The sequence below is a fragment of the Carcharodon carcharias genome, chromosome 31, assembly GCF_017639515.1.
Source record: "Carcharodon carcharias isolate sCarCar2 chromosome 31, sCarCar2.pri, whole genome shotgun sequence".
In the NCBI taxonomy this organism is placed as follows: Eukaryota; Metazoa; Chordata; class Chondrichthyes; order Lamniformes; family Lamnidae; genus Carcharodon; species Carcharodon carcharias.
The window spans coordinates 17,620,213-17,646,668 of record NC_054497.1 but is presented as its reverse complement, the minus strand read 5'-3'; the positions used below and the strand labels follow the sequence as shown (position 1 = coordinate 17,646,668).

Below are 26,456 nucleotides of genomic sequence, written 5' to 3'. Positions count from 1 at the left end.
GTGCCACACAACACGATGATGGAGGGTATCCTTAATATGAAGGTGGGACTTTGTCTCCACAAGGACTGTGCGGTGGTCACTCCTACCGATACTGTCATGGACAGATGCATCTGCAGCAGGCAGGTTGGTGAGGATGTGGTCAAGTATGTTTTTCCCTCTTGTTGGTTCCCTCACCACCTGCTGCAGACCCAGTCTAGTAGCTATGTCATTTAGGACTCGGCCAGCTCGGTTTGTAGTGGTGTTATCAAGCCACTCTTGGTGATGGGCATTGGAGACTGAAGTCTGCGATCCAGAGTATATTCTGCATCCTTTGCCACCCTCAGTGCTTCCTCCAAGTGATATTCAACATGGAGAAGCACTGATTCATCAGCTGAGGGAGGGCAGTATATGGTAATCAGCAGGAGGTTTCCTTGCCCATGTTTGACCTGATGTCATGAGAATTCATGAGGTCCAGAGTCAATGCTGAGGACTCCCAAGGAAACTCCCTCCCAACTGTGCCGCCCCCTCTGCTGTGTCTATCCCGCTGGTGGGACAGGACATACACAGGGATGGTGATGGTGGTGTCTGGGACATTGTCTTTAAGGTATGATTCCCTGAGTAAAACTATTTCAGGCCATTGCTCCCAATTTTGGCAGTAGCATCCAGGGTATTAGGAAGGAGGACTTTGCAGGGTACAGGGCCAAGTTTGCCATAATTTCCGGTGCCTAGATCAATGCTGGGTGGTGCGTCCGGTTCCATACCTTTTAGGCTTTTTAACGGTTTGATATAACTGAGTGGCTTGCTGGGCCATTTCAGAGGGCATTTAAGGTCAATCACATTGCTGTGGGTCTGGAGTCACGTGTAGGTGAGGTAAGAAGGGCAGATTTCCTTCCCTTAAGTAGATTCGTGAACCAGATGGGTTTTTACGACAATTAACAGACTCTTAATTACAGATTTTTATTGAATTCAAATTTCACCATTTGCCATGGTGGGATTCAAACCCAGGTTCCCAGAGCATTACCCTGGGTTTCAGGATTATTGGTCCAGTGACACTACCACTACACCACCATCTTTTTGTGTTTCTATTGAGATCTTTCCAAACTTTTTGTCCGATCTAATATAGGTCATTTTTCTTGTTTAATAAATATTTTATTCTTTGTGGAAGAAGTTCATCAGCAGACTCCTGTGAATTTGTTTAGTGGCTTACCTCCAGTGTATCTAAAAAAGGTTAGGATCTCTCAGTTTCACTCAGGGGTCTGACTTGTCCAGTACTAACACCAGCTGGGATCGTAACAATGTAGGCCTAGTCTACTCAATCTCTTCTCACAAGATAATCTCCTCAACTCAAAAGCCAGACTAGTAAACACTTGCTGCATTCTTTCTAAGGCAAGTATGGCCTTCCTTAGGTAAGAAGTCTAAAACTGAACAGAGTACTCCAGGTGTGGCCTCATCAATGCCCTGTATACCTGTAGTAAGACTTCTTTACTCTTCTACTCTAATCCCTTTGTAACAAAAGACTAACATGCCATTTACTTTCCTTAATGCTTGTATATGTGCATGTTAAATTTGATGCTATCGTGAAACCAGTTTGCAATTGTCTGCTCTGCCCCATCAATGGCAGCTTGCCTTTCCCACCTCCGCACATCAGGAACATCTCTTTTATACTTTGGCATCTAATTATAAGCCCTGCTCTCCAGAATCATCCCCCCCACGTCAAATTTACATTCCACGTTGACAGGAAAACATGCCGATACAAAACACATCTTGACAAGTGTGCCATGTAGAATTTGGGACTTATTGTTAGGGCCTTGCTGACATCACAGATGTTCGAGCAGCAGAAAATGCTGGTGCCCTACAGCCACTGGACGCTGGAGGAATACGTGCATCGCACGCTGGCTGGATTCTGATAGACAGGGCTCCCCCGCGCAGCAGCTCACAGAAGGTGGAAGGTCACCGTTGGTGTCAGGGATCTACTGCGGGACATTGTTGCTCTGGTCATGGTCTGCTATGGATGATCGTCAAGTGGGTGGAGAGGAAAGTCCAGCTGTGAATGGGAAAGGAAGGGGGGGAAGAAGGGGTTCCGAGGGGGGAGGAAGGGGTTCCGAGGGGGGAGGAGGTAGGGGTGCCGAGGGGGGAGGAGGAACGAGTAAGGGTCGAGGATGGAGTCCAGGGGGAGGAAGGAGTAAGGAGGGGTGGGGATATCCCGGTGAACATGCAAGGGAGGAGTCTGTGGAGCCAATGGTTGCCTCCTGGTGAGCAAAATGAGAGTGGGTATGGTAGGAGAGAATGGTGAGAATGAGAGAAGGTAGAATGAGGCAGTGGGGCCGCAAGGTGAGGGTGCAGGTGAAACGGTAGAAGTAGAAGGGATGGCGAGGGTGGTAGGTGGGGCTCGGAGGCAGATAAAGAGCCTGGGGGTGGGGAGGAGGCGGTCAAGAATTCAATGTGGATGGGGGTGGGATTCTCGGGAAGGTAGAGAATGTGCACATTCACCTGGATATCTCGGAAAGAAAATGGTTCTAGTCGGAAGGTGATGGTGGGGAGGTGGAAGGTGATGCCGGGGGGCAACAGTGATGGGGTAAAGGACATGGGTGACTGGGGGAGGGGAAAGGACAGGAGAGCTGAAGACGTACTTAAGGACCACCATGTTTCTAAACCCAAAAGTGAAAGGAACGTCATGTTGAGCAGGAAGAGGTGCTGCACAGGAGTGTGCTCAGTGGGTGGGCGGAGATGCAGCTCAGCTCAGATAGAGAACTGAAAGAAACCCAGCAGGCAGCACCGAAAATGCTGACAGACAGACAGACACACAGACAGACAGACACACAGACAGACAGACACACAGACAGACAGACACACAGACAGACAGACACACAGACAGACAGACACACAGACAGACACACAGACAGACAGACACACAGACAGACAGACACACAGACAGACACACACACCTCCCTCCAGAATCAATGTTGAGCCGACTGACTGCAGCTGAACTACTGGTTGTGGGGGACACAGTGGCAGGAATCACAAAGCCTGAAACTGAAGCACCATTACACAATATTCAGTGAAAATGATTATATTATCAGATTATAAAGTGACAAAATGTGTACACCCAAGCAACCACTTGTAACCCGAAATTTTTTAAATTTTCTTAGGCCTATTGTAAGGAGCATATCTTTTTAGTTCTGTTGGACTGACCAGGTGAGCAGGTTTTGTGCGACAGCAAAGCAGCAGAATAGCTCACAGCCTGAAGAGAAAAGACCTAGAGCCTCTGTCCCCTCTGTGTGCAAGACTCCAGTAATTCTACAATAAGAGCTAGCTGGCTTTTTCTCCTCATATCTCTATAACCTGCTCTCTCTAAAAACCCCTGTCAAGAGGCAAAAGATAAAATCGCTGTTAGAGACATTGAAAGGCAAGTGCTCAACCAGTGAACTAAATACTGGAAGTGCTGGGAAGACCACCTCATGTCATCAACAAGAACTGAAAGGAATTTGGAAGACATCGATCAAAATCAACCCATCCAATCCTGTTCTCCGGAATTGGTGCTATTGAACTGTTTTATCCCACCCTTAAAATCCACGTTTTTGTGTGTCTCGTATGTGTGTGTCTAGGGAATTAAGAAGGGGCAGAGTTTTGGTTATAGAGTTAGAAATTAGCAGTTCATATTTCTTTCTTTTGCCACTGATTAATGACAGTGTGTTCAATAAACAGTTATTTACTTATTAAGTTTACAGACCTGGTGCTGTTATACTGTTATCCTAAATTAAACAGTTAGGTAGATCTAGGGCAATCTGGCGGTTTGGTCAAACTTTTCACGTTTGTTGTGGCTCGAGGAACAGTGGGGTTTGTTATTACAGCGCGCTATCCCAGTGAGTTGTGACACTACATTTCTTCTAGGTGCTGCCCTGACATCCGCAGCAGGGATGGAGACAGCCTGTAAAACGATTGGCCCTGTTGCCTCTGATGACTTTGGCGTGTGTCCTCTGGAGAGCCGAGGCCTCGAGGGCCCTGACTTGCTTTCGCTGTCCTCCTGTGGGCCAGTTGCTCCCTCTCCAGTGACAGAGAATGAGGTTGAGGGGGTCACAGGCAAAGGGGACTTAGAGGAAGAGGCCAGCCTCAGATTCCTTAGTGGATGACCCAGGGGTGTCCAGCTGCAGCTTCTCCCTCTGGTACTCGGGTCCCCAGCCTGACTCCTTGAGGGGAAGGAGCACCTGGAGGGACATCAAGGTGCCTCTCGCATTACCACTGCAGGAACTTACCCATGGCTACCACGATGGAGTGCAGGTCTGTGCACATCTTCATGTTCTTTTGGACCAGGGTCTCCATGGCATCCATCATCCTTCCCGTGGAGACCTCCATACACGCACATGTGGGCACCACTCCATCATAGAGAAGGTGAATGCGTTGCCATCCTGTTGAGGGCTCCCAACAGCTCTGTGTGATGTTCCCCCTCCTTCTGCTGACTCTCCAGGATGAGTTGGAAGGCTGAATCCAGAGGCTTGTTATCTGACTCGGACCTCACAGATGCCTCTTCCCCAGCAGCCCTCCGAGTGCCGGGGAGCTCGGCTGAACCTGCCTCCTCCTGCTGCGGACACGTGTCCATGTGGTGACCACCAGATTGTGAACCCGAGCCTGCTCTGGATCTAGGTCCCACCGAGTGAGTGACTCTGTGCTGGTGGAGGGTGTGGGTAAGCGCTGTGATGGGTCTTCCAGGCTGCTTATTTCCAGCTCTTCAGTAAAGGAGGTTCCCTCTTGGCTGGAGGTGATGATGTAGATGGAGTTGAGGGACTGGCTGGCTGAGGGTGTCGGTTGCTTGGCTGAGCTCCCTGTGAACTAAAGTAAAGATAATTAGTATATGTCAGCAGAGTCAAAACAGGAGAGACAGCACTCACAGTTGAGTTTAGGGATGGATGATGTGGTGCAGGATCCTCAGGTGGGTGTTCACTGCTGACCTCCCCATCACCGCAAACAGGGTCCATGTCCTCACCAGTCAGCGCGATGACTCACTCCTCAAAGTGAGTGAGGGCCACTCTACTCCCAGTCTGGGAATTTGCCCTGCTGTTGTGAGCCAGCTTCTCCTGCATGAAAACAGATGGAGAGAGTGTGAGCAGGACACATGACAAGCATGGAAAGTGTGGTGAGCAGAGCCATGGATGGGATGGGGACGTGAGCTCCAGAGGGTATGAACCTGATGGGGATGTGAGGGTGTGTGTGAGAGTTAGTGGTGTTGTCCCTTGAGGTGTGAGATCCCTGTGGATGTGTGATGGGTTTGTGAGTGTGTGGGTTGAGAGTGATGAGAAGAGTGACTTACTCTGGCGGAAGGGATGAGACCATTCACCCTGTTGCGGCACTGGGTGGCTGTCCTCTTTCGTAGGTCATTGGCACTGACGACTGCTGCCACCGCCTCCCAGGTTGGATTGGTAACCTTGCTTGCTAGCCTTTGGCCAGAGTGGGGATAGAAGAGGTGGGCCTCCACTGCATCCAGTTGGCGCTTCATGGAGGCATCACTAAATCTGGGATCAGCATGTTTCCTCCCTATGGTAGCCATCAGTTCCCAGCAGCTTCCTATCCCTTGAAGAGCACTAGCTCTGTGCAGGGGCAGCCTTTAAATATGGCACCTGGTTTACTGAAGGCCCGAGGTGAAGGTGCGGCAGGTGAATCAGGGGATGGTCCACCAGCGACCCGGTGTGTTTTCCAGGAATCCATAATTAATGAGGTGGGCTTGGAATGATACAGCGCAAAAACCCACCAATGAGGCCAGCAGGTAAAATGTCCTTTTTCCCACCCGCTACCACACTTACTGATTCTGCTCTCAGTTTTCCTACCAAAGTAGATAACTTCATACTTTGCCACATTGTATTCCATTGACCAAGTTCTTGCTCACTTACTCAACCTGTATATGCCTCTGCAGCCTGTCTGTCTCCTCCTTACTTTTCCATCTAACATCAGCTAGCTTGGATACACTACACTTGGTCCCTCCTGCAACAGCACTGCCCTAACTTGAGTAATCTGTTTATCTGTTTTTTTTTCCCTACTCTTTGTTTCTCGTCCATTCACCAATCCTCAAGTGAGGTTCTGTTTTTTAATTGTTAAATGGTATTCTACCAAAGACAACGCACACTAAAACCTAATCATCAAATTTCATCTGACCTTGGAGCCTTGTTTCTGGGAAGCCATCGCTATGGATACTAGAGCTGCTGGACCCAATGCTGTAGCACCACACTCTTGCAACCTGCAGGTACAAGAGAGGACATGAACAATGCATATACAAGTCACATATTTACTACCATTAAAAGAAATGCACTTTTATGTTCTACTTAAAATAAAGCATTGTGAGGAAGAAACCCATTCCTGTAGCACTGCCACACTTAGATCAATTCTCTGAGTACAGGCAGTGCCATGAGCTGCAACCTGCATGGCCGATGCTGCATTCTCCATTGATATCAGTGGTCAACACCAGACCACTGAGCTGCTCACCCCACTACTCAAACAAATTTCTCCCCATTTCTTTTCTCCAATTTCCACCTGCACCTCTTCCCCCACCTTCACTCTATAGGCACTGCTAAGACTGCTGAGTTGCCAGCCCTCTGACTGGCTGGTAACTCTTGGGAGTGGGCATTTGTCCTTTAAAAGGGATGGGGGCCCTGATAACATCTAATTAGCTACCAAACAACCAGGGGGTCCCACAAATTGCTAAAGTGAGGTTGCCTCTTGCTTTCAGGTCCCACACTGGGGACCCCGCGTGCCAACAAAAGTCCTGCTTTCCTCTCGCTGGGATACTGGCTCTTCAGGCATAGGTTCTCATTTGGTTCAGTTCCATAGACTCTGACTTTTACTGGAGTATAGATGGAAGGTAGACCATTGTAATAGCTACAAGGAGATTGAGGAGGGCTAGGAGGAACAGTGAACAATAGAGGATTCATTTGTAACTGGTTAAGGTTGTTACAGTGATGCAACAGGGGTGGAAACTGGAATGGAGCGATTTAAACATGAACGCATGGGAAAGATGGGCATAGATCATCATGAAGTTATTAATGTATATATTACTGGAATTCTTTTTTAAATAGAGGGTTAGTCTGTGGGTGTGCCTTAATTGGATTAAAGCCAGTTAGTCTGGGTGCTTTGATGTGCATTAGTTTTGAGATGTAAGAGAGGTAGAGTGCATTTGCATTTCGTTGAATAGAGCATTCAAGAAGGGGGGGGGTGAAATCTGGCACCTAGCTGGCAGAGACCAAGATAATATTACTGATAAAATTGGTATTATGATAGTGGTTTTATTGTTAGAAGAGGTGGAGTTCAAAGGGGCTGGTGATACAATGAGAATTTACATTCAATGAGATGTGCCAGGTATAACTTCAGCAGTTTTGTGTGTGCAGGGCAGAGGCAATGTAAGATCAAAGCCTGTAAGCCTACCATTGGGTCTGCAAAGGAACCAAAGTGAAAGGGACCTCATTTTGAATCTGTAAGCTGAAAAGGCTTTGCCTAGTGCCTTCTTAAAGTCTATGGGTTGCTGTTGCCTTAATGGAGATTAAATTGGGAATTTGTTAAAAGTTATGATGGTAGTAATTTGTAGCCATGTGTATATGTTTAACTTGTGTAAATTAATAAATGTCTCATATAAGTTAATATAAAAAACCTCTCAAGAACTGATGGCCCGATTCCGGAATTTAGAGCTTAAAAATATAGGCTATGACAGTTGTTTAAAGTTTCCCTCTGTGATTTTTAAATAACTCAGCTTTATCGACTGCATCGGTCATAACAGGATGCAGAAATGAACAACACATTCAAGGACATTGGGGAGGAAAGAAAGATCGAGTTAGGTCAGTAGTTTGCAAGAAAAAAATAGGTTGATAGTAGGTGTTCTTAGTCAAGCATCCTGGCAGTGATTTTGAAAGGGAGAGGGACAGTTACTGAGGAGAAGAGACCATTGATTCTATCACCAAGCATGGGGATCAGAAAGAGAAGTTGGAATGGACATAAAGGGGACAGGAGGTCTCAAGGATGAGGTAATCATGGAGAGAGCATGAGGGAGATAGAAGAGTAACTACAGAAATACATGAGTTCAGCAATAGAACAGGGGAGGGCCTGAGGTTTGGCAGTCTGTCCCATCACATTAATGTTGTCTGTGAAATCATTCAATTTTCTTTAAAAAAGAAACCAATGCAAATTTGAGAAAATTCTAATCTAGATTAACATTGCAATTTTCTTTTGATTTTCCAGACCAACTTTATCAACTCCCTTCACATCATCATTCTAAGATGGGTCCTTAGTAAAGTGCCAGCAGTGAAGGCAGATATTCTGCATCAATCTTTTCCTGGGGTAAATGCAGGTTTAGGTAGACTGCCTCAAGGATAAAGCCTTCCATCCTTCCTTTTCCTCATCCAACTCTTCAAACGTCAGGCAGATACCCCAAAGAAATCAAAGCTTCGAAATGTAGTTGCTGCAAAAAATCAGTAGACTAAGAAAAAGAGAGTATCAAAAAATAAAAAGATGCAGAAAAGGCTGATTAAAAGCAGAAGCAAAATGAAAGTGTAGCAAAACTGCTTCAAAAAGCTGAACTGTTACAGTAACAGAAAATAGTGCAACCAGGGACAGAATTTCCACAGAGTTCCTCCTAACCATTCTATGGTTCTAATTATATATTCTATAAGTTTCCTGGACATTTGGCAGAAATCTCAGAGAAATCATGACCATTTCTCCAGGAATTACACCACATTTCTGCTGAAGTTATGACACAAAATCAGATAAAGTGGGGGTCCCTGGCACTCATCTTTAAAAATCTAACTTTCAAATCTAACTTGGCCATCTCTTGCTCCAGCAGCCATTTCATATGAACCAACAATGTTGCCAGTGCACTCTGGTAGAAAGCAAAGGAATTAATTCATGTGATTCTAAATAAATTGATGAGATTCTGCCTTCTTGTTAGAGATTCAGCAAGCATGTTTCCACCATATATCCTACTATTTGGATTACTCTGTGTCTATTGTGACCCTGCCAACGAGTATTTCCCATTAGAGTTTCTACCTTGCAAGGACAGTAAAATAATAGACATAGTACATCTCAACATACAAACTAGGAGCAAGAGTAGCCCACTCAGCCCTTCAAGCCTGCTTCACCATTCAATATCATGGCTATCTGATTGTAACCTCCAGCTGATAACCTTTCACCCCCTTGTTAATCAAGAATCTATCTAGCTCTGACTTAAAAATAGTGAAAGAAAAAGAGACAGATGGAGAAAGAAAACAAAAAAAAGAGATGAAAAGCAAGAGAGGTTACTTTGTTTGAACTTTTCACCAGAATTTGGTTCCACCTGATACATTGACATGAAACAAATTTCGGGTGTTTTCTGTTCAACTATTTCCAACATTCATGTTTTTTTCAGTTCTACCAGAACACTTATGAGAAAGTTACTCACAGGCTTATGTGGCGATGTAAGGCATCCTTACTCTCCAAAATACAATGCGGCAGTGCCTGCTGGACACACAGCGTTTTCAAGTAAGTTTGATCAATTAACTCAAAGTCATGCAGAGTCCGCGGGGTGGTCAGTCCATCTCCATAGATTGTTACCTGCGAAACCAAGTAAGTTTAGAAAAGTTCCAAAAGTAAAATTCTGTGGATATTGGAAATCTGAAATAAAAACAGAAGAGTCATATAGACTTGGAACGTTAACTCTGTTTCTCTCTCCACAGATGCTGCCAGACCTGCTGAGCTTTTCCAGCAATTTCTGTTTTATTTAGGCAAGTTTTAACATAGTTGTAATTTCAATTAGGTTAAAATTAAGTCTGGCAAACTTCAATAGGGTGAGAAAGTAATTGATGCAGTAACCTGGGCACAGGTGTTTATGGATGAACCAAAAACTGCTGGATGCATTCAAATAAGTATTCTGTACCATACAAATCAATACACAACCCAAAAAATGATGGCCTGGGGATTTGATAGAGCTCGATATCAGAATGGTTACACCTGATGCATCCTCGATATTGGTTCTTAGCCCTCATTATAATAGAGCCCAGCAAACCCCCAGCAGCCCACCGTTAAGTAGGCGGGGTTCAGGCCAGAGATCACAGAATAGGATAGAGAAAGAAGGCCAAGGATTAGGGAAAGGAGCAAAGGTGATGGATAGTCACTAATTTAGGGGTAATGCTAAAAGACTGCAGGATTACAAAAGTTAATCTTTTATTCAAAAACGTAGGGAAGGGTAGACATGGCAATTGCTGGCCAGTCAGTTTAATGTCAGAGGGGTGGAGAAGCTTTTGGAAACAGTAACCCAGGAAATAATTAACAGCACTTGAACAAGCATAGACTAACAATGGAATATCAGAATAAATTTGTAAAGGGAAAATTGTTTTTGATGAACTTGAGTTTATTGATGAGGTAACAGAGGGTGGATGAGGTCAGTGCAGTTGACGCTGTGCATATAGGTTTTTAAAAGACATTTAATAAAGTGCCACAAGTTTGGTCTGTTAGCAAAATCTAATCCCAAGAAATAAAAGGAGCAGTAGCACATAGATACAGAATAGGTCAAGGGATAGAAAACGTAGCTGTGTTTTTTTGGACTGGAGAGAGGTGTACAATGGTGTTCCACAGGGTTCAGTACTGAGATCATTGTTGCTTATGATATGTGTTAATGACTTGGACTTGGGGCTACAGCATGGCAGATGCAGTATAATGTGGATAAATGTGAGGTTATTCATTTTGGTAGCAAAAACAGAAAGGCAGATTATTATCTGAATGGCTATAAAAGGTTTAATAGCTGAGCACGTGGAAGACAGTGACAGAATCAGACAGAGTCAGCGTGGATTTATGAAAGGGAAATCATGCTTGACAAATCTACTGGAATTTTTTGAGGATGTAACTAGTAGAGTTGATGAGGGGGAGCCAGTGGATGTGGTTTATTTGAACTTTCAGAAGGACTTTCAACAAAGCCCCACATAAGAGATTGGCGTGTAAAATTAAAGCACATGGGATTGGGGGTAGTGTATTGAGATGGATAGAAAACTGGTTGGCAGACAGGAAACAAAGAGTAGGAATAAATGGGTCTTTTTCCAAATGGCAGACAGTGACTAGTGGGGTACCGCAGGGATCGGTGCTGGGATCCCAGTTATTCACAATATATATTAATGATTTAGATGAGGGAATTAAATGTAATATCTCCAAATTTGCAGATGACACAAAGCTGGGTGGGAGGGTGAGCTGTGAGGAGGATGCAGAGATGCTTCAATGTGAATTGGACAAGCTGAGTGAGTGGGCAAATGCATGGCAGATGCAGTATAATGTGGATAAATGTGAGGTTATCCAATTTGGTAGCAAAAACAGGAATGCAGATTATTATCTGAATGGCTATAAATTGAGAGAGGGGAATATAAAATGAGACCCGAGTGTCCTTGTACACCAGTTGCTGAAGGTAAGCATGCAGGTGCAGCAGGTGGTAAAGAAGGCAAATGGTATGTTGGCCTTCATAGCCAGAGGATTCGAGTACAGGAACAGGGATGTTTTGCTGCAGAGCCTTGGTGAGACCACATCTGGAATATTGTATGCAGTTTTAGTCTCCTTATCTGAGGAAGGATGTACTTGCTATAGAGGGAGTGCAGCGAAGGATTACCCAACTGATTCCTGGGGTGGCGGGACTGACATATGAGGAGAGATTGAGTCGATTAGGATTATATTCACTGGAGTTCAGAAGAATGAGGGGGGGATCTCATAGAAACCTATAAAATTCTATGAGGACTAGACAGGGTAGATGCAGGAAGGATGTTCCCGATGGTGGGGGAGTCCAGAACCAGGGGTCACAGTGTGAGGATATGGGGTAGACCATTTAGGACTGAGATGAGGAGAAATTTCTTCACCCAGAGAGTGGTGAGCCTGCGGAATTCATTACAACAGAAAGTAGTTGAGGCCAAAACATTGTTTGTTTTCAAGAAGGAGTTAGATATAGCTCTTGGGGCGAAAGGGATCCAAGAGTATGGGGAGAAAGCAGGAGCAGGCTATTGAGTTGGATGATCAGCCATGATCATAATGAATGGTGGAGCAGGCTCAAAGGGCTGAATGGCCTACTCCTGCTCTTAGTTTCTATGTTTTTATATTTTTCAAATCTGCAGATGACATAAAACTTGGAAGTGTAATAGACAGTGAGAAAGAAAGTAATCAACTTCAGAGAACGTAAACAGAACAGTGGAATGGGCACACACATAGCAAATGAAATTCAATGCAAGAAACTGATACAAAGCACGAAGAGACAATATCGGTTAATATAGTTTAATTTTAAAAGGGAGTGAAGAGCACAGGAACCTGGGGATATTCATGCACAAAACTTTGAAGCTGGCAGAATATATTAAAAAAGCTGTTAATAAGGCATAGTGGATTCTGGGCATAATAAATATAGAGTGCATGAGTCAGGAAATTATGCTAAACCTTTACGAAACTAGTTCAGCCACAGCTGAAAAATTGGGCTGGATTTTCATGGAGTTGGTGAGATTCCCTAACAGCACTGTGGGGGTATCGACACCATAGGTACTGCAGCTGTTCAAGAAGGCAGCTCACCACCACCTTCTCAAGGGTAACTAGGGATGGGCAATAAATGCTGGCCCAGCCAGCGAAGCCCACATCCTATGAATGAACAAAAAACTCTGTAGAGGTATAAAATAGTGGCTGATACTCAATTCAGGGATTCCCAACCCCAAACCAGATGCCTCCAACTTTCACACATTAGGGTGCGGGATGGTGCAGGTCACAAGTCCACACCCTGCACTCTGACCTGGCTGGCTCCATAGCAGCAATAGACATTACTTAGTTCTCTGCAATTTTCATGTAGTCGGCCCAGGTTTTAAAACTCTCATGTTCATGGCACCTCAGAGATGTCTTGAACCATAGTCTGGATGAGGGAACTTTGTCCCCCCACCCACTCCCATGGACCTGCATACCCTCCATGCCAAGCTATGCCCCTCCACCCACCCTCACATGACTCCTCATACCTTCCATGCCATCCTCAATGATGGAGGAGCCCAGCACATCAGTGCAACAGATAAGGCTGAAGCATCGCAACAATCTTCAGCCAGGAGTGCTGAGTGGATGATCCATCTCGGCCTTCTCCGGAGGTCCCCAGCATCACAGATGCCAGGCTTCAGCCAATTCAATTCACTCCACGTGATATCAAGAAACAGCTGCAGGCAATGGATACTGCAAAGGCTATGGGCCCTGACAATATTCCGCCAATATTACTGAAGGCTTGTGCTCCAGAATTTGCTGTGCCCCTAGCCAAGCTGTTCCATACAGCTACAACACTAGCATCTACCTGACTATGTGGAAAATTTCCCAGGTATGTCCTGTACACAAAAAGCAGGACAAATCCAACCTAGCCAATTACTGCCCCATTAGTTTACTCACAATCATCAGTAAAGTGATGGAAAAGGTCAGCAAGTGTGCTATCAAGAGGCACTTGCTTAGCAATCATCAGTTCACTGATGCTCTGTTTGGGTTCCACTAGGGGGACCCAGCTCCTGACCTCATTACAGCCTTGGTTCAAGCATGGACTAAAGAGCTGAACTCCAAAGGTGAGGTGAGAGTGACTGGCCTTGACATCAGGCCACATTTGACCGAGTGTGGCATCAAGGAGCCCAAGCAAAACTGGAGTCAACGGGAAGCAGGGGGAAAGCTCTCCAATGGTTGGAGTCATACCTAGCACAAAGGAAGATGGTTGTTGGAGGTCAGTCATCTCAGCTCCAGGACATCACTGCAGGAGTTCCTCAGGGTAGTGTCCTCGGCCCAACCATCTTCAGCTGCTTCATCAATGACCTTCCTTCCATCATAAGGTCAGAAGTGGGGATGTTCGCTGATGATTGCACAATGTTCAGCACCATTCGCAACTCCTCAGATACTGAAGCAGCCCATGTCCAAATGCAGCAAGACCTGGACAATATCCAGGCTTGGCTGACAAGTGGCAAGTAACATTCACACCACACAAGTGGCAGGCAATGACCGTCTCCAACAAGAGAGAATCCAACCATCGCCCCTTAACATTCAATGGCATTACCATCACTGAATCCCCCACTATCAACATGGGGGTGGAGGGGGTTGGGGGGGGGGGGGGGTGCTTACCATTGACCAGAAACTGAACTTGACCAGCCATATAAACACAAGAGTTACAAGAGCAGGTCAGAGGCTAGGAATCCTGTAGCGAGTAATTCAACTCCTTACTCCCCAAAGCCTGTCCACCATCTACAAGGCACAAGTCAGGACTGTGGTGGAATACTCCCCACTTGTCTGGATGAGTGCAACTCCCACAACACAAGAAGCTTGATTGGCACCACATCCACAAACATTCACTCCCTCCGCCACCAACGCACAGCAGCAGCAGTGTGTACCATCTACAAGATGAACTGCAGGAACTCATCAAGGCTCCTTAGACAACAGCTTCCCAACCACATCTAGAAGGACAAGGGCAACACAGATAGATGGGAACACCGCCACCTGGAGTTTCCCCTCCAAGTCACTCACCATCCTGACTTGGAAATATATCACCATTCCTTCACTGTCACTGGATCAAATCCTGGAATTCCCTTCCTAACAGCATGGTGGGTGTATCTACACCACAAGGACTGCAGCGGTTCAAGAAGGCAGCTCACCCAACATTCTGAAGGGCAATTTAGGATATGCAATAAATGGCTTAGCCAGCAATGCCCAAATCCCATGAATGAATAAAAAAATCCTATTTGTCGTCTTAATTAACTGCTGTATCTAAATGCTAAAGTTTTGTGATTGATGTATGAGGATACCTAGATCCCTCTGTACTGTAGAATTCTGAAGTCTCTATTTAAATAATATTTTGCTTTTCTCTCCTTCTGACCAAAGTAAATAACCTCACAATTTCCCATATTAAACTCCATCTGCCAAATGTTTACCCACTCACTTCCCCAAAAGGCTGTGGATGATGGGTCAATTGAAATTTCCCAGACAGAGTTCCATAGATTACTCTTAGAAGATTATCAAAGGCTATAGAAAAAAGGCAGGTCAATGAGGTATGATCGGACATAATCTCATTGAATGGTGGAATAGATTTGAAGGATGAGTAGACACTTCATAATTTCTGTGTTCCTAGTTAATTATTATACATTTGACAAATCCTTTACAAAAGGGACAGCAGTTTTCAGAATTTCCTTAGGCATGGCGTGATGACCAGCATACTTCAATAAAGTGCGGGAATACATGAACACCCATTTCCTGACCACTGCACGAGTACACATGGGAATATATCAGGGATAAATCTCCCAGGTGGAGGGGTGTCTTTGCAGCTCCCAGTGTCACAGTGAGGCGTCTGGCCATTCAGCTTCTCCTCATCTACCTCATTGTTGAAGGTAACCAGGGCGACTCTTGTCCGAGGTGATGTTTGGAAAAGATAGTCGAGTGACTGGGTTACAGCCTCTTGTACAGCCTGTAAAAAGCAACCAAACAGATTAGGAGAGAGTGGCTTGTTTCAAAATTAACATGTCCATTTCTGTGGAAAAGATATTTTTTTTTTGTTTGAGGCACTTCCTGTCAGTTCTGTAATTATCAGGTGATGTTTCTCAGCAAGTTTTAAACCTACCCATCTGGCTAAGGTCAGCCATCACTGCACATTTGACCAGGCAAGATGTGCAAAATTATTTTTAAATATTTAATTAGATCGTGGATGCATTTTGCATTGTTAGCCAAATCCTGTCGTTACCATAACAACAAAAGGGTGTTAATCCAGCAATAATAACTTGCACTCAGATTCAGACCCAGGTGCTTTTAAACAGCAAACTTTAACATACATTAACTAATAACAGTAGTGTTTTGATATAACTCTTCCATAGTATTACATTAAATGGTGCGAAACTAACACAATCTGTTTTCTTCAACATTCAAGTTGAGCAGGCTTGTAACGGTTAAGTGTCCCTGTTACAGTGAATGGACTTCCAACTACCCAGACAGCATTCTCACTTTGAGAGGAAAAACATCCCACACTTAAACCAGCTCTGAAGGAGAGTCATACTGACTTGAAACTTTAACTCTGTTCCTCTCTCCATAGATGCTGGCAGATCTGCAGAGTTTTTCCAGGGTTTGCTGTTTTTATTCCATACTTAAATTATTTGACTACTTTGGGCTGCAGCTACATGTATGTGTGGGTGAATGCTTGCTGAGGTCATGTAAGGAGTTTACCTTGCTTCCAACTTTTTGGCCTTTAACTTTGTTCTACCAGCTATACAACCTGACATGCCAAGTGATCTTGCAGGCTCTCATAGTTCTGACTGCCTTGTCTCAATGTCACTTTTCACTGTGTTTTGTGGTGTCATAGAATATGCTCCCTGATCTCATGGTCTGATTCTCAGGGTCCAGCTTGTTTTGTTCCCTTTTCTCCATTCTCTGCTTAAAATGCTAAAAAAAAAAGCATGCTGAGGTACCTTGGCCATTATAACAGGAGATTTTTATGCTAGATATGCTCATTCAGTTCAGCATCAGCAGTCATTCTTCTAAGTGAAAATACAGTTCCCATCGAACTAGGATATGCTTTCATCAGCCAAATATTTCAAAAAAATGTAACAAGACCCAAAGACCCGAAGAGGAAGGAAGTGGCATAGTGGTTTTGTCACTGGACTAGTGATCCAGAGACCCAGGGTAATGCTCTGAGGACCAGGGTTCAAATCCCAAAACAGCAGATGGTGGAATTTGAATTCAATAAAATTCTGGAATTAAAAGTCTAATGATGACCATGAAACCATTGATAATTGTTGTAAAAACCCATCTGGTTCACTAATGTCCTTTAGGGAAGGAAATCTGCCATCCTTATCTGGTCTGGCCTAGGTGACTCCAGACCCACAGCAATGTGGGTGACTTTCAAATGCCCTCTGAAATGGCCTAGCAGGCCACTCAGTTATATCAAGCTGCTAAAAAGTCAATAAGGAATGAAACTGGACGGACCACTCAGCATCAACCTAGGCACTGGAAACGACAACTGCAATCACAGCCCTCTCGCCCCTGCAAAGTCCTCCTTACTAACACCTGGGGGCTGGTGCTAAAATTGGGAGCAGCACCAGGCACACCTAAAAATGAGGTGTCAACCTGATGAAGCTATAACACAGGACAACTTGTGTGTCAAACAACAAGTGTTAGACAGAACAAAAACAAAAACAGAATTACCTGGAAAAACTCAGCAGATCTGGCAGCATCAGCGAAGAAGAAAAGAGTTGGTGTTTAAGTGTTAGACAGAGCTAACTGATCCCACAACCAATGGATCAGATCTAAGCTCCGCAGTCCTGCCACATCCAGTCGTGAATGGTGATGGACAATTAAACAATTCACTGAAGGAGGAGGCTCCACAAATATCCCCATCCTCAATGATGGAGGAGCCCAGCACAGCAGTGCAAAGGTTGAAGCTGAAGGATTCACAACAATCTTCAGCCAGAAGTGCCAAGTGGATGATCCATCTCGGCCTCCTCCAGAGGTCCCAGCGTCACAGATGCCAGTCTTCAGCCAATTAAATTCACTCCACTTAATATCCAGAAACGGCTGGAGGGACTGGATACTGCAACGGCTATGGGCCCTGACAATATTCTGGCAATAGTACTGAAGACATGTGCTCCAGAACTTGCCGCACCCCTAGCCAAGCTGTTCCAGTACAGCTACAACACTGGCATCTAGCAGGCAATGTGGAAAATTGCCCAGGTATGTCCTGTACACAAAAAGCAGGACAAATCCAACCTGGTCAATTACCGCCCCATCCGTCTACTTGTGATAATCAGTAATGTGATGGAAGGGGTCATCAACAGTGTTACCAAGTGGCACTCGCTTAGCAATAACCTGCTCACTGACATTCAGTTTGGGTTCTGCCAGGGCCACTCAGCTCCTGACCTCATTACAGTCTTAGTTCAAACATGGACAAAAGAGCTGAGCTCCCAAGCAAAACTGGAGTCAATGGGAATCAGGGGGAAAACTCTCTGCTGGTTGGAGTCATACCTAGCACAAAGAAAGATGGTCATGCTAGTTAGAGGTCAATCATCTCAGCTCCAGGACATCACTGCAGGAGTTCCTCAGGGTAGTGTCTTAGGCCCAACCATCTTCAGCTGTATCATCAATGACCTTCCTTCCATCACAAGGTCAGAAGTGAGGATGTTCGCTGATGATTGCACAATGTTCAGCACCATTCACAACTCCTCAGATACTGAAGCAGTCCATGTCCAAATGCAGCAAGACCCAGACAATATCCAGGCTTGAGCTGACAAGTGGCAAGTAACATTCATGCCACACAAGTGTCAGGCAATAACCATCTCCAACAAGAGGGAATCTTACCATTGCCCCATGACACTCGATAGCATTACCACCACTAAATCCCCCACCATCAACATCCTGGGGGGTTACCATTAACCAGAAACTGAACTGGACTAGCCATATAAATACTGTGGCTACAAGAGCAGGTCAGAGGCTGGGAATCCTGCAGAGAGTAACTCACCTCTGTCTCCCCAAAGCCTGTCACTATCTACAAGGCAAAAATCAGGAGTGTGATGGAATATTCTCCACATGCCTGGATGAGTGCAGCTCCCACAACATTCAAGAAGCTTGAAACCATCCTGGACAAAGCAACCCACTTGATTGGCACCCCATCCACAAACATTCACTCCCTGCACCACTAACTCACAGTAGCAGCAGTGTGTACCATTTACAAGATGCACTGCAGGAACTCAAGTTTCTTTAGACAGCATCTTCCAAACCCATGATTGCTACCATCTAGAAGGACAACCGCAGCAGACACGCTACCACCTGGAAGTTCCCCTCCAAGTCACTCACCATCCTGACTTGGAAATATATCGTCCGTTCCTTCACTGTCGTTGGGTCAAAATCCTGGAACTCCCTCCCTAACAGCGCTGTGGATGTACCTACACCACATGGACTGCAGCAATTCAAGAAGGCAGCTCACCACCACCTTCTCAAGGGCAATTAGTGGTGGGCAAATGATGCTGGCCCAGCCAGCGAAGCCCACCTTCCACAAATAAATGAAAAAAATATCAACTGGAGATATTTTGCAGCAAACTCAGGATTACTGGAGGATACCATGCAGTCATGTTTAACTGAAAGGTGAATACAACTAACTGTCCGTGGTTCATACTACAGCTCAAAATTAATATTAAGCTATTCATGAATCATATTCAGCAAAGTGCAATCTGCCAGAAACTAATATTGCTTTCGGTGCCTTGCATACATTGGGTAACGGGATGTAGTGTTCCGAGGGTTTGCAATTCAATAACTGTGTGAGACCCTACAGTAGCCCAGTCTTTGCAAAATGTTACCCCAATATATTTTCAGTAATCATGAACTTAATTCTCCTCAAAACTCTCCACATAAAATTCAGTCTTGTCACTTTAAACACATATTGCTTTGTTTTATATGGAGGAGCCACCTTGCCCAAGATTCTATGGTTATAGAATGACTTATTGGTTATGGAGTAAAAGTAGCCAAATATAATCCTACAGGATCACCTGTAACAATCACTTACCCAAAACTTATCTGCATCCTCGTCACAGCTATCAAATAAATCAGAAATGTAGTGTCAGTTTTGCCTCAGTGTTACTGCTTCTGCCTCTGGGTTAAAAGGTTGTGGGTTTAGTCCCACTAGGAGGTTCCATATTTCAGATCAGTTGTTGAACTATGGGCCCATCTGCTCTCTCAGTTAGACACAGAAGATCCCATGGCACTATTTTGAGGAACAACAACGCAGTTATAAGCAGTGTCTTGGCCAATGGTGAGAGTAGTGACCCATTTAAAACCAGGTTTGAGAGTGAACCTACAAGAAAGTGACACAGGGTAACACCAGGTCTGAGAGCGACCCAGGGTAACACCAGGTCTGAGAGCGACCCAGGGTAACACCAGGTCTGAGAGCGACCCAGGGTAACACCAGGTCTGAGAGCGACCCAGGGTAACACCAGGTCTGAAAGCGACCCAGGGTAACACCAGGTCTGAAAGCGACCCAGGGTAACACCAGGTCTGAAAGCGACCCAGGGTAACACCAGGTCTGAGAGCGACCCAGGGTAACACCAGGTCTGAGAGCGACCCAGGGTAACACCAGGTCTGAGAGCGACCCAGGGTAACACCAGGTCTGAGAGCGACCCAGGGTAACACCAGGTCTGAGAGCGACCCAGGGTAACACCAGGTCTGAGAGCGACCCAGGGTAACACCAGGTCTGAGAGCGACCCAGGGTAACACCAGGTCTGAGAGCGACCCAGGGTAACACCAGGTCTGAGAGCGACCCAGGGTAACACCAGGTCTGAGAGCGACCCAGGGTAACACCAGGTCTGAGAGCGACCCAGGGTAACACCAGGTCTGAGAGCGACCCAGGGTAACACCAGGTCTGAAAGCGACCCAGGGTAACACCGGGTCTGAGAGCGACCCAGGATAAGACCGGGTCTGAGAGCGACCCAGGATAAGACCGGGTCTGAGAACGACCCAGGATAAGACCGGGTCTGAGAACGACCCAGGATAAGACCGGGTCTGAGAACGACCCAGGATAAGACCGGGTCTGAGAGCGACCCAGGATAAGACCGGGTCTGAGAGCGACCCAGGATAAGACCGGGTCTGAGAGCGACCCAGGATAAGACCGGGTCTGAGAGCGACCCAGGATAAGACCAGGTCTGAGAACCACCCAGGGTAACACCAAGTCTGAGAACAACCCAGGGTAACACCAGGTCTGAGAACCACCCAGGGTAACACCAGGTCTGAGAACCACCCAGGGTAACACCAGGTCTGAGAACCACCCAGGGTAACACCAAGTCTGAGAACAACCCAGGGTAACACCAGGTCTGAGAACCACCCAGGGTAACACCAGGTCTGAGAACCACCCAGGGTAACACCAGGTCTGAGAACCACCCAGGGTAACACCAGGTCTGAGAACCACCCAGGGTAACACCGGTATTGCAGTTGTAATTTTCTTTTTAAGATATGCGTCAAACTAGAATTAAGAATCTTTAACTTACTATTACTTAGGAGGGTGAATAGACAATAAATGCAAACCCTGCTAGCAATGCCCACATCCCATGAATGAATAAAAAGAAACTTGCATTTAACACAGTAAAATGACCCAAAGTACAACAAAGTACAGCATTATCAAACAAAATTTAACACTAATCCTCATAAGGAGATGTTGTTTGAGATGACCAAAAGTTTGGACAAAAGGGTAGGTTTTAAGAATAATCTTAAAGGAGCAGGAAGAACAATAGACATAGATAGGCTCAGAGCGGGATTTCCAAGTTCAGCAGCTGAAGGCATGGCCACTCATGCTGGAGTAACTAAACCCTGGAATGTGCATAAGGCCAGAATTGGAGGCATATACAAATCTTGGAGCTTTGTGGGACTGGAGGAGAGAAAGTCAGGGTTGAGGTCATGGAGGGATTGGTAAACAAAGATGTGATTTTTAAAATTGAGGAATTGCCAGACCAGAAGCCAGGAGTGAACAGAACTTGGTGTGTGCTAAGAATTGGAAGGAAGAGTTTTGGTTGAGCTCAAGTTTACAGAAGGTGGCAAATGGGAGACTAGCAAGGAATGCAGTGGAATGTAATGAAGCCTAGAGGCAGCAAGGCATGGATGTGGATTTCAGCAGCAGATGAGCTGAGGTAGGGATGAAGTCGTCAGATTAATAAAAGCAGACACAGAGATCGGACCCAGATTGTGAGAGTTACCCTGCTATACAGGTATGTCTTGCTACTCAGCCAGTAGACATAGGGCATTAGGAGTCATTTTGCAAATAAAAACACAACCAGACCACTTAAGACAGAAAATCACCAAATCTGTAATGTCAGCAGAAAAATCAATATAGCATAGAACAACCATTGAATTTACAATTCATTGGGCCAGCAAAGTCGGAGACCACTGACAATAAGCTTTCTCAGACATTGTCAACATGATGTAATTCTACCCCCTCGCGACAGCATCAAGTAGCAAAGAAGCCACATGCAGCACATTACCCCAAGCAGCACCCTGCCCCAAGCAGCACATTACCCCATACAGCACATTACCCCAAGCAGCACATTACCCCAAGCAGCACATTACCCCAAGCAGCACCCTGCCCCAAGCAGCACATTACCCCAAGCAGCACATTACCCCATGCAGCACATTACCCCATGCAGCACATTACCCCATGCAGCACATTACCCCAAGCAGCACATTACCCCATGCAGCACATTAGCCCATGCAGCACATTAGCCCAAGCAGCACATTACCCCAAGCAGCACATTACCCCAAGCAGCACATTACCCCATGCAGCACATTACCCCAAGCAGCACATTACCCCAAGCAGCACATTACCCCAAGCAGCACATTACCCCATGCAGCACATTAGCCCACGCAGCACCCTACCCCACGCAGCACATTACCCCACGCAGCACATTACCCCAAGCAGCACATTACCCCAAGCAGCACATTACCCCATGCAGCACATTACCCCATGCAGCACATTACCCCATGCAGCACATTAGCCCACGCAGCACCCTGCCCCAAGCAGCACCCTACCCCATGCAGCACCCTACCCCATGCAGCACCACTTCCAGCAGCAGCCATAGGGCAGGAGCTGGACCCACCTATCACTCCCCTGCAGGCTCCAGTCTGCATGTTGTGTTTCCTTTCACTTCATGTTCATTTAACTTGTTAACTCTCCCTGTTTCACTCTTAGCAAGGTCTGCCAGTTGGTTAAAATGTCTTTTAAGCTCCTTCAAAGATTGTGATGATTTTATCCGCCTACTTCGATACTCCCCTTTTACTCTCTACATTCCTTTAAGTTTTCTGGCACTGAATATTTTACTCCCCAGGCTGTGTCCAAATGTACACCAATAGCGCTGTATGACTGTTCTGACCAAGGGAAAACAGCAAACTTCATTTCAGGTGGCAATCATCGAAAGTCATTTGTTTGTAAATAGTAAAGCATCAAAGCAAGTGTCTCTGTGTCCCAGTCAGCAGCCTTTCTGACATCCTGTCGAGAGACTTTGATAACAATGGCAGCATTGTGGGATTTATTCTGCATTCTTTTCTGGTTTAAAAGTTTGAATGGTTCTTACCTGTAGACGGGACATATAGAGTGATTTGCAGTTGCTGCTTCTATTCATCTGCAACCAAAACAGTCACAAAATTAAAACATATTTCTAGAAAGAATTAGGAACAAGAACCACCAGCGTTTCTATTGTATCTTTCATAACCTCAGTACATCCTAATGTGATTCATAGTCTTTTGATATGTAGTAACATAACCCATGGTCATAACCTGGGTCACAGTGTAATATCATCCTGGGTTGAAGGGGGCACAAATAATTTTACAAGGGAGCTGAGCAGGTGCTTGAGGATGAGGGACTTGTAGGTTTGTAAATGAAAATCTGAGATGTGAACCCAAACCATGACAACTCTTTCAAAGAGCCAGAACAGAGGCAATAAGCTCCTTTTGTGCTGTACATTTCTCTGATCTAAGGTGCACGGAGGTAGACAGACTGGAAAACACTGGACCAGTCAAGTCTGAAGATAACAAAGGTGTGGATGAAGAATTCAGCAGCCGATGAGCTGAAGTAGGCCAGAGCCAGGTAATATGTAGCAACAGTGGAAATAGGTGATCTTGGTGATGGAGACCAAAGTGTGTCAGAAGCTCATCTCGGGGTCAAATATGAGGTGGGGCCAATTTTGCTCAGGACTGACAGTCAGGAGAGGTGAGATGGTCGACGAGTACCTGTAATGATGTGTATGGTTGAGTTGAGTCACACATCGATAAATTTACTGTGGGCAGATTGGAACCATGATGCGCAGTATTCTGCAGGTGATGGCAAGAGCAGGGGTCCTTAGGGTCTTGGCCTGTGATCCCCATGAGGAAGTTGATGCTGGTTTTAATTATTTTTGCAATCTTGATGAGATTCTCTTTGTATGTAACAGCTTAATCATAATGGCTGACCATAGATTGGTACTGATGGAAGCTTAAGGCCAGGATCTTTAGGATAGGGGTGTTTGCCTTCCCAGCATCCAAGGAGTCAGCAACCAACACATCCCCATCGATACAGCCTGCCCCACAGCCATTTAATACTCCAACAAGTGTTAACTGGTTAGAAGCAGGACTTCTGCCCCTCCCATTGTGAGGAAGCCCTGCCCCCATCCCTCCCGCCGTGAGGGAGCCCCGCCCCCATCCCTCCCGCCGCGAGGGAGCCCCGCCCCATCCCTCCCGCCGCGAGGGAGCCCCGCCCCATCCCTCCCGCCGCGAGGGAGCCCCGCCCCCATCCCTCCCGCCGCGAGGGAGTCCCGCCCCCATCCCTCCCGCCGCGAGGGAGCCCCGCCCCCATCCCTCCCGCCGCGAGGGAGCCCCGCCCCCATCCCTCCCGCCGCGAGGGAGCCCCGCCCCCATCCCTCCCGCCGCGAGGGAGCCCCGCCCCCATCCCTCCCGCCGCGAGGGAGCCCCGCCTCCTCCCTCCCGCCGTGAGGGAGCCCCGCCTCCTCCCTCCCGCCGCGAGGGAGCCCCGCCCCCATCCCTCCCGCCGCGAGGGAGCCCCGCCCCCATCCCTCCCGCCGCGAGGGAGCCCCGCCCCATCCCTCCCGCCACGAGGGAGCCCCGCCTCCTCCCTCCCGCCGCGAGGGAGCCCCGCCTCCTCCCTCCCGTTGCGAGGGAGCCCCGCCTCCTCCCTCCCGCCACGAGGGAGCCCCGCCTCCTCCCTCCCGCCGCGAGGGAGCCCCGCCTCAGGGAGCTGACAACCAATCTGATTGGCCAACAGCTCTCTAACCCTTGCACCACCAGGAATGGGACTGCAAGCAGCCCCAGAGCTCAAGTCCTAGGAGTCCAGGCCCAGGTAAGTTTTGAGGGTATCAGGGCAGGCTGGAGAGGTGAGGCTCAGGGGAGTGGTCAGAGAGAGGGATGGAGTGTTGGTGGAGAGACCGGAGGAGAGGGAGGACCTGTAGGGGGTCAGTTCTTCTACAGGATGTGCCCAATGAAAAATGGAGGCTGCTGTTGGGGGCATCCCACCCTCCCACTTCCTGCCCAAGGACTTAGCAGGACTACTTTCCGGGCTTCCCCCACCCCTGATCTCCTCCCGCTAGCCTGACAATTGAGGCTGGATGGGAAATGGCCCTTAAGGGGTCAATATTTGGCCAAATGAAGGGCCTCAACTGGGGCAAGGGCAGGTTGGTCAACCAAGGTCTCACCCATCCCAGCATAAAATTGCTAAGAGTTCAAGGCAGGCAGGAGCCCGATGGGAAGGCGATAAGATTTAAATTTTATGGCCATGCCCCCACCTACAAACATGCTGGCAAGGGGATGTAAAATTCTGCTGTAAGTCTCTATTCCAAGCAATTAAAAATGTAGCAGAGGGGCTGTATAAGAGGGCTTACAGGCACTAGTATCATACATTACTCCTATGTTAAGACGTGAGTCTTGAATACTCTTATGGTTGTTTAAATTACACTGCATCATCCTGCACACCTAACACAAAGTTATTTTGTATTGGAAAGGAAGAATGATACTGCCAATAGAAGGAAATTTAACAATTTTGATGAAAAAACTCTGTGATGTGTGCTTAAAGGCTATTAACACAGTGTAAAAGCATCAATCATGCAAATGTATTACATCACCCACCAATATTACCACAATAAATGTAAAATCTCTCACTGCACATTCAGGCTCTCAGTCCAATTACCTCAAATGTAACACTCATACTGCCGGAGATGTCAACACAGAACACGACCAGTGAATCATCGATATCTGCAGAGGTCATAGGGTTAGGGATGTGGATGTAAATCTGATCATTTCCAAGCCTGCCTTCGTTGGAACGATAATCCAGACTGTTATTTTTGTTGCAAAATTCACATGTCCAAACCTGAGGGAAAATGGAATTCTTGTCAGCTGCTACTGAGGAGGATGAGATAGGTATCTTAAAAGAAAAATCAGTGTTTGAATAAATCAGGCAACATTAATCATTAAAACCATAGAAGTGTAAAGAAAGGAGAATGGCCACCTATCACATCAGATCTGTGCTGGCCCTTGACTCAAGCAATCCACAAGTAATCCAGCTGGTTCATACCTTCCCAATAGCCTTGTACCTTCCTCGGCACTGAAAATTTAATATTTCCTTAAAAGATGAAATTTCTTCTGCCTCGATTGTTTCCTAAGGCAAAACATTCCAATAACACACTGGAAAAAAAATTACTCCAAACGAGTGTAGCAGATTGTGAGGTAATTTGATAGAGAAGTTTAAAATGTCAAAAGGATTCGATAAGGAGAAACTGTTTCCTCCGGGGTAATTATAAACAAGGGGACTTGTCTCCCAATTAATGCTGGGTCATTCTGGAGTGAAAACAGGAAAAGTTTCTCCCATAAAGGGTTGTATAATTTGGAATTCTCTCTCTCTCAAATGGCTACAGAAACTGGGGGGTCAACTAGAATTTTCAAAACTGAGGTTTTTATTGGGGAAGGGTGTCAGGGAATAAGGAACAAATATGGGTAAATGGATTCCAAGTCCAGATCAGCCA

At 46.3% G+C, this 26,456-nt stretch overlaps 1 protein-coding gene across 1 annotated transcript in view; it reads right to left on the bottom strand.

Annotated features, from left to right (window-relative positions):
* Positions 1-26,456, bottom strand: part of LOC121271521 (circularly permutated Ras protein 1-like) — a 113,176-nt gene that overhangs the window by 58,450 nt on the left and 28,270 nt on the right. The window contains exons 7-11 of the mRNA XM_041177502.1: positions 25,625-25,804; positions 23,025-23,072; positions 15,311-15,400; positions 9,389-9,540; positions 6,124-6,205 (exon numbers count right to left, since the gene is read on the bottom strand). Coding sequence (XP_041033436.1) covers positions 6,124-6,205; positions 9,389-9,540; positions 15,311-15,400; positions 23,025-23,072; positions 25,625-25,804 — 552 coding nt within the window. The remainder of the gene's footprint in view (positions 1-6,123; positions 6,206-9,388; positions 9,541-15,310; positions 15,401-23,024; positions 23,073-25,624; positions 25,805-26,456) is intronic.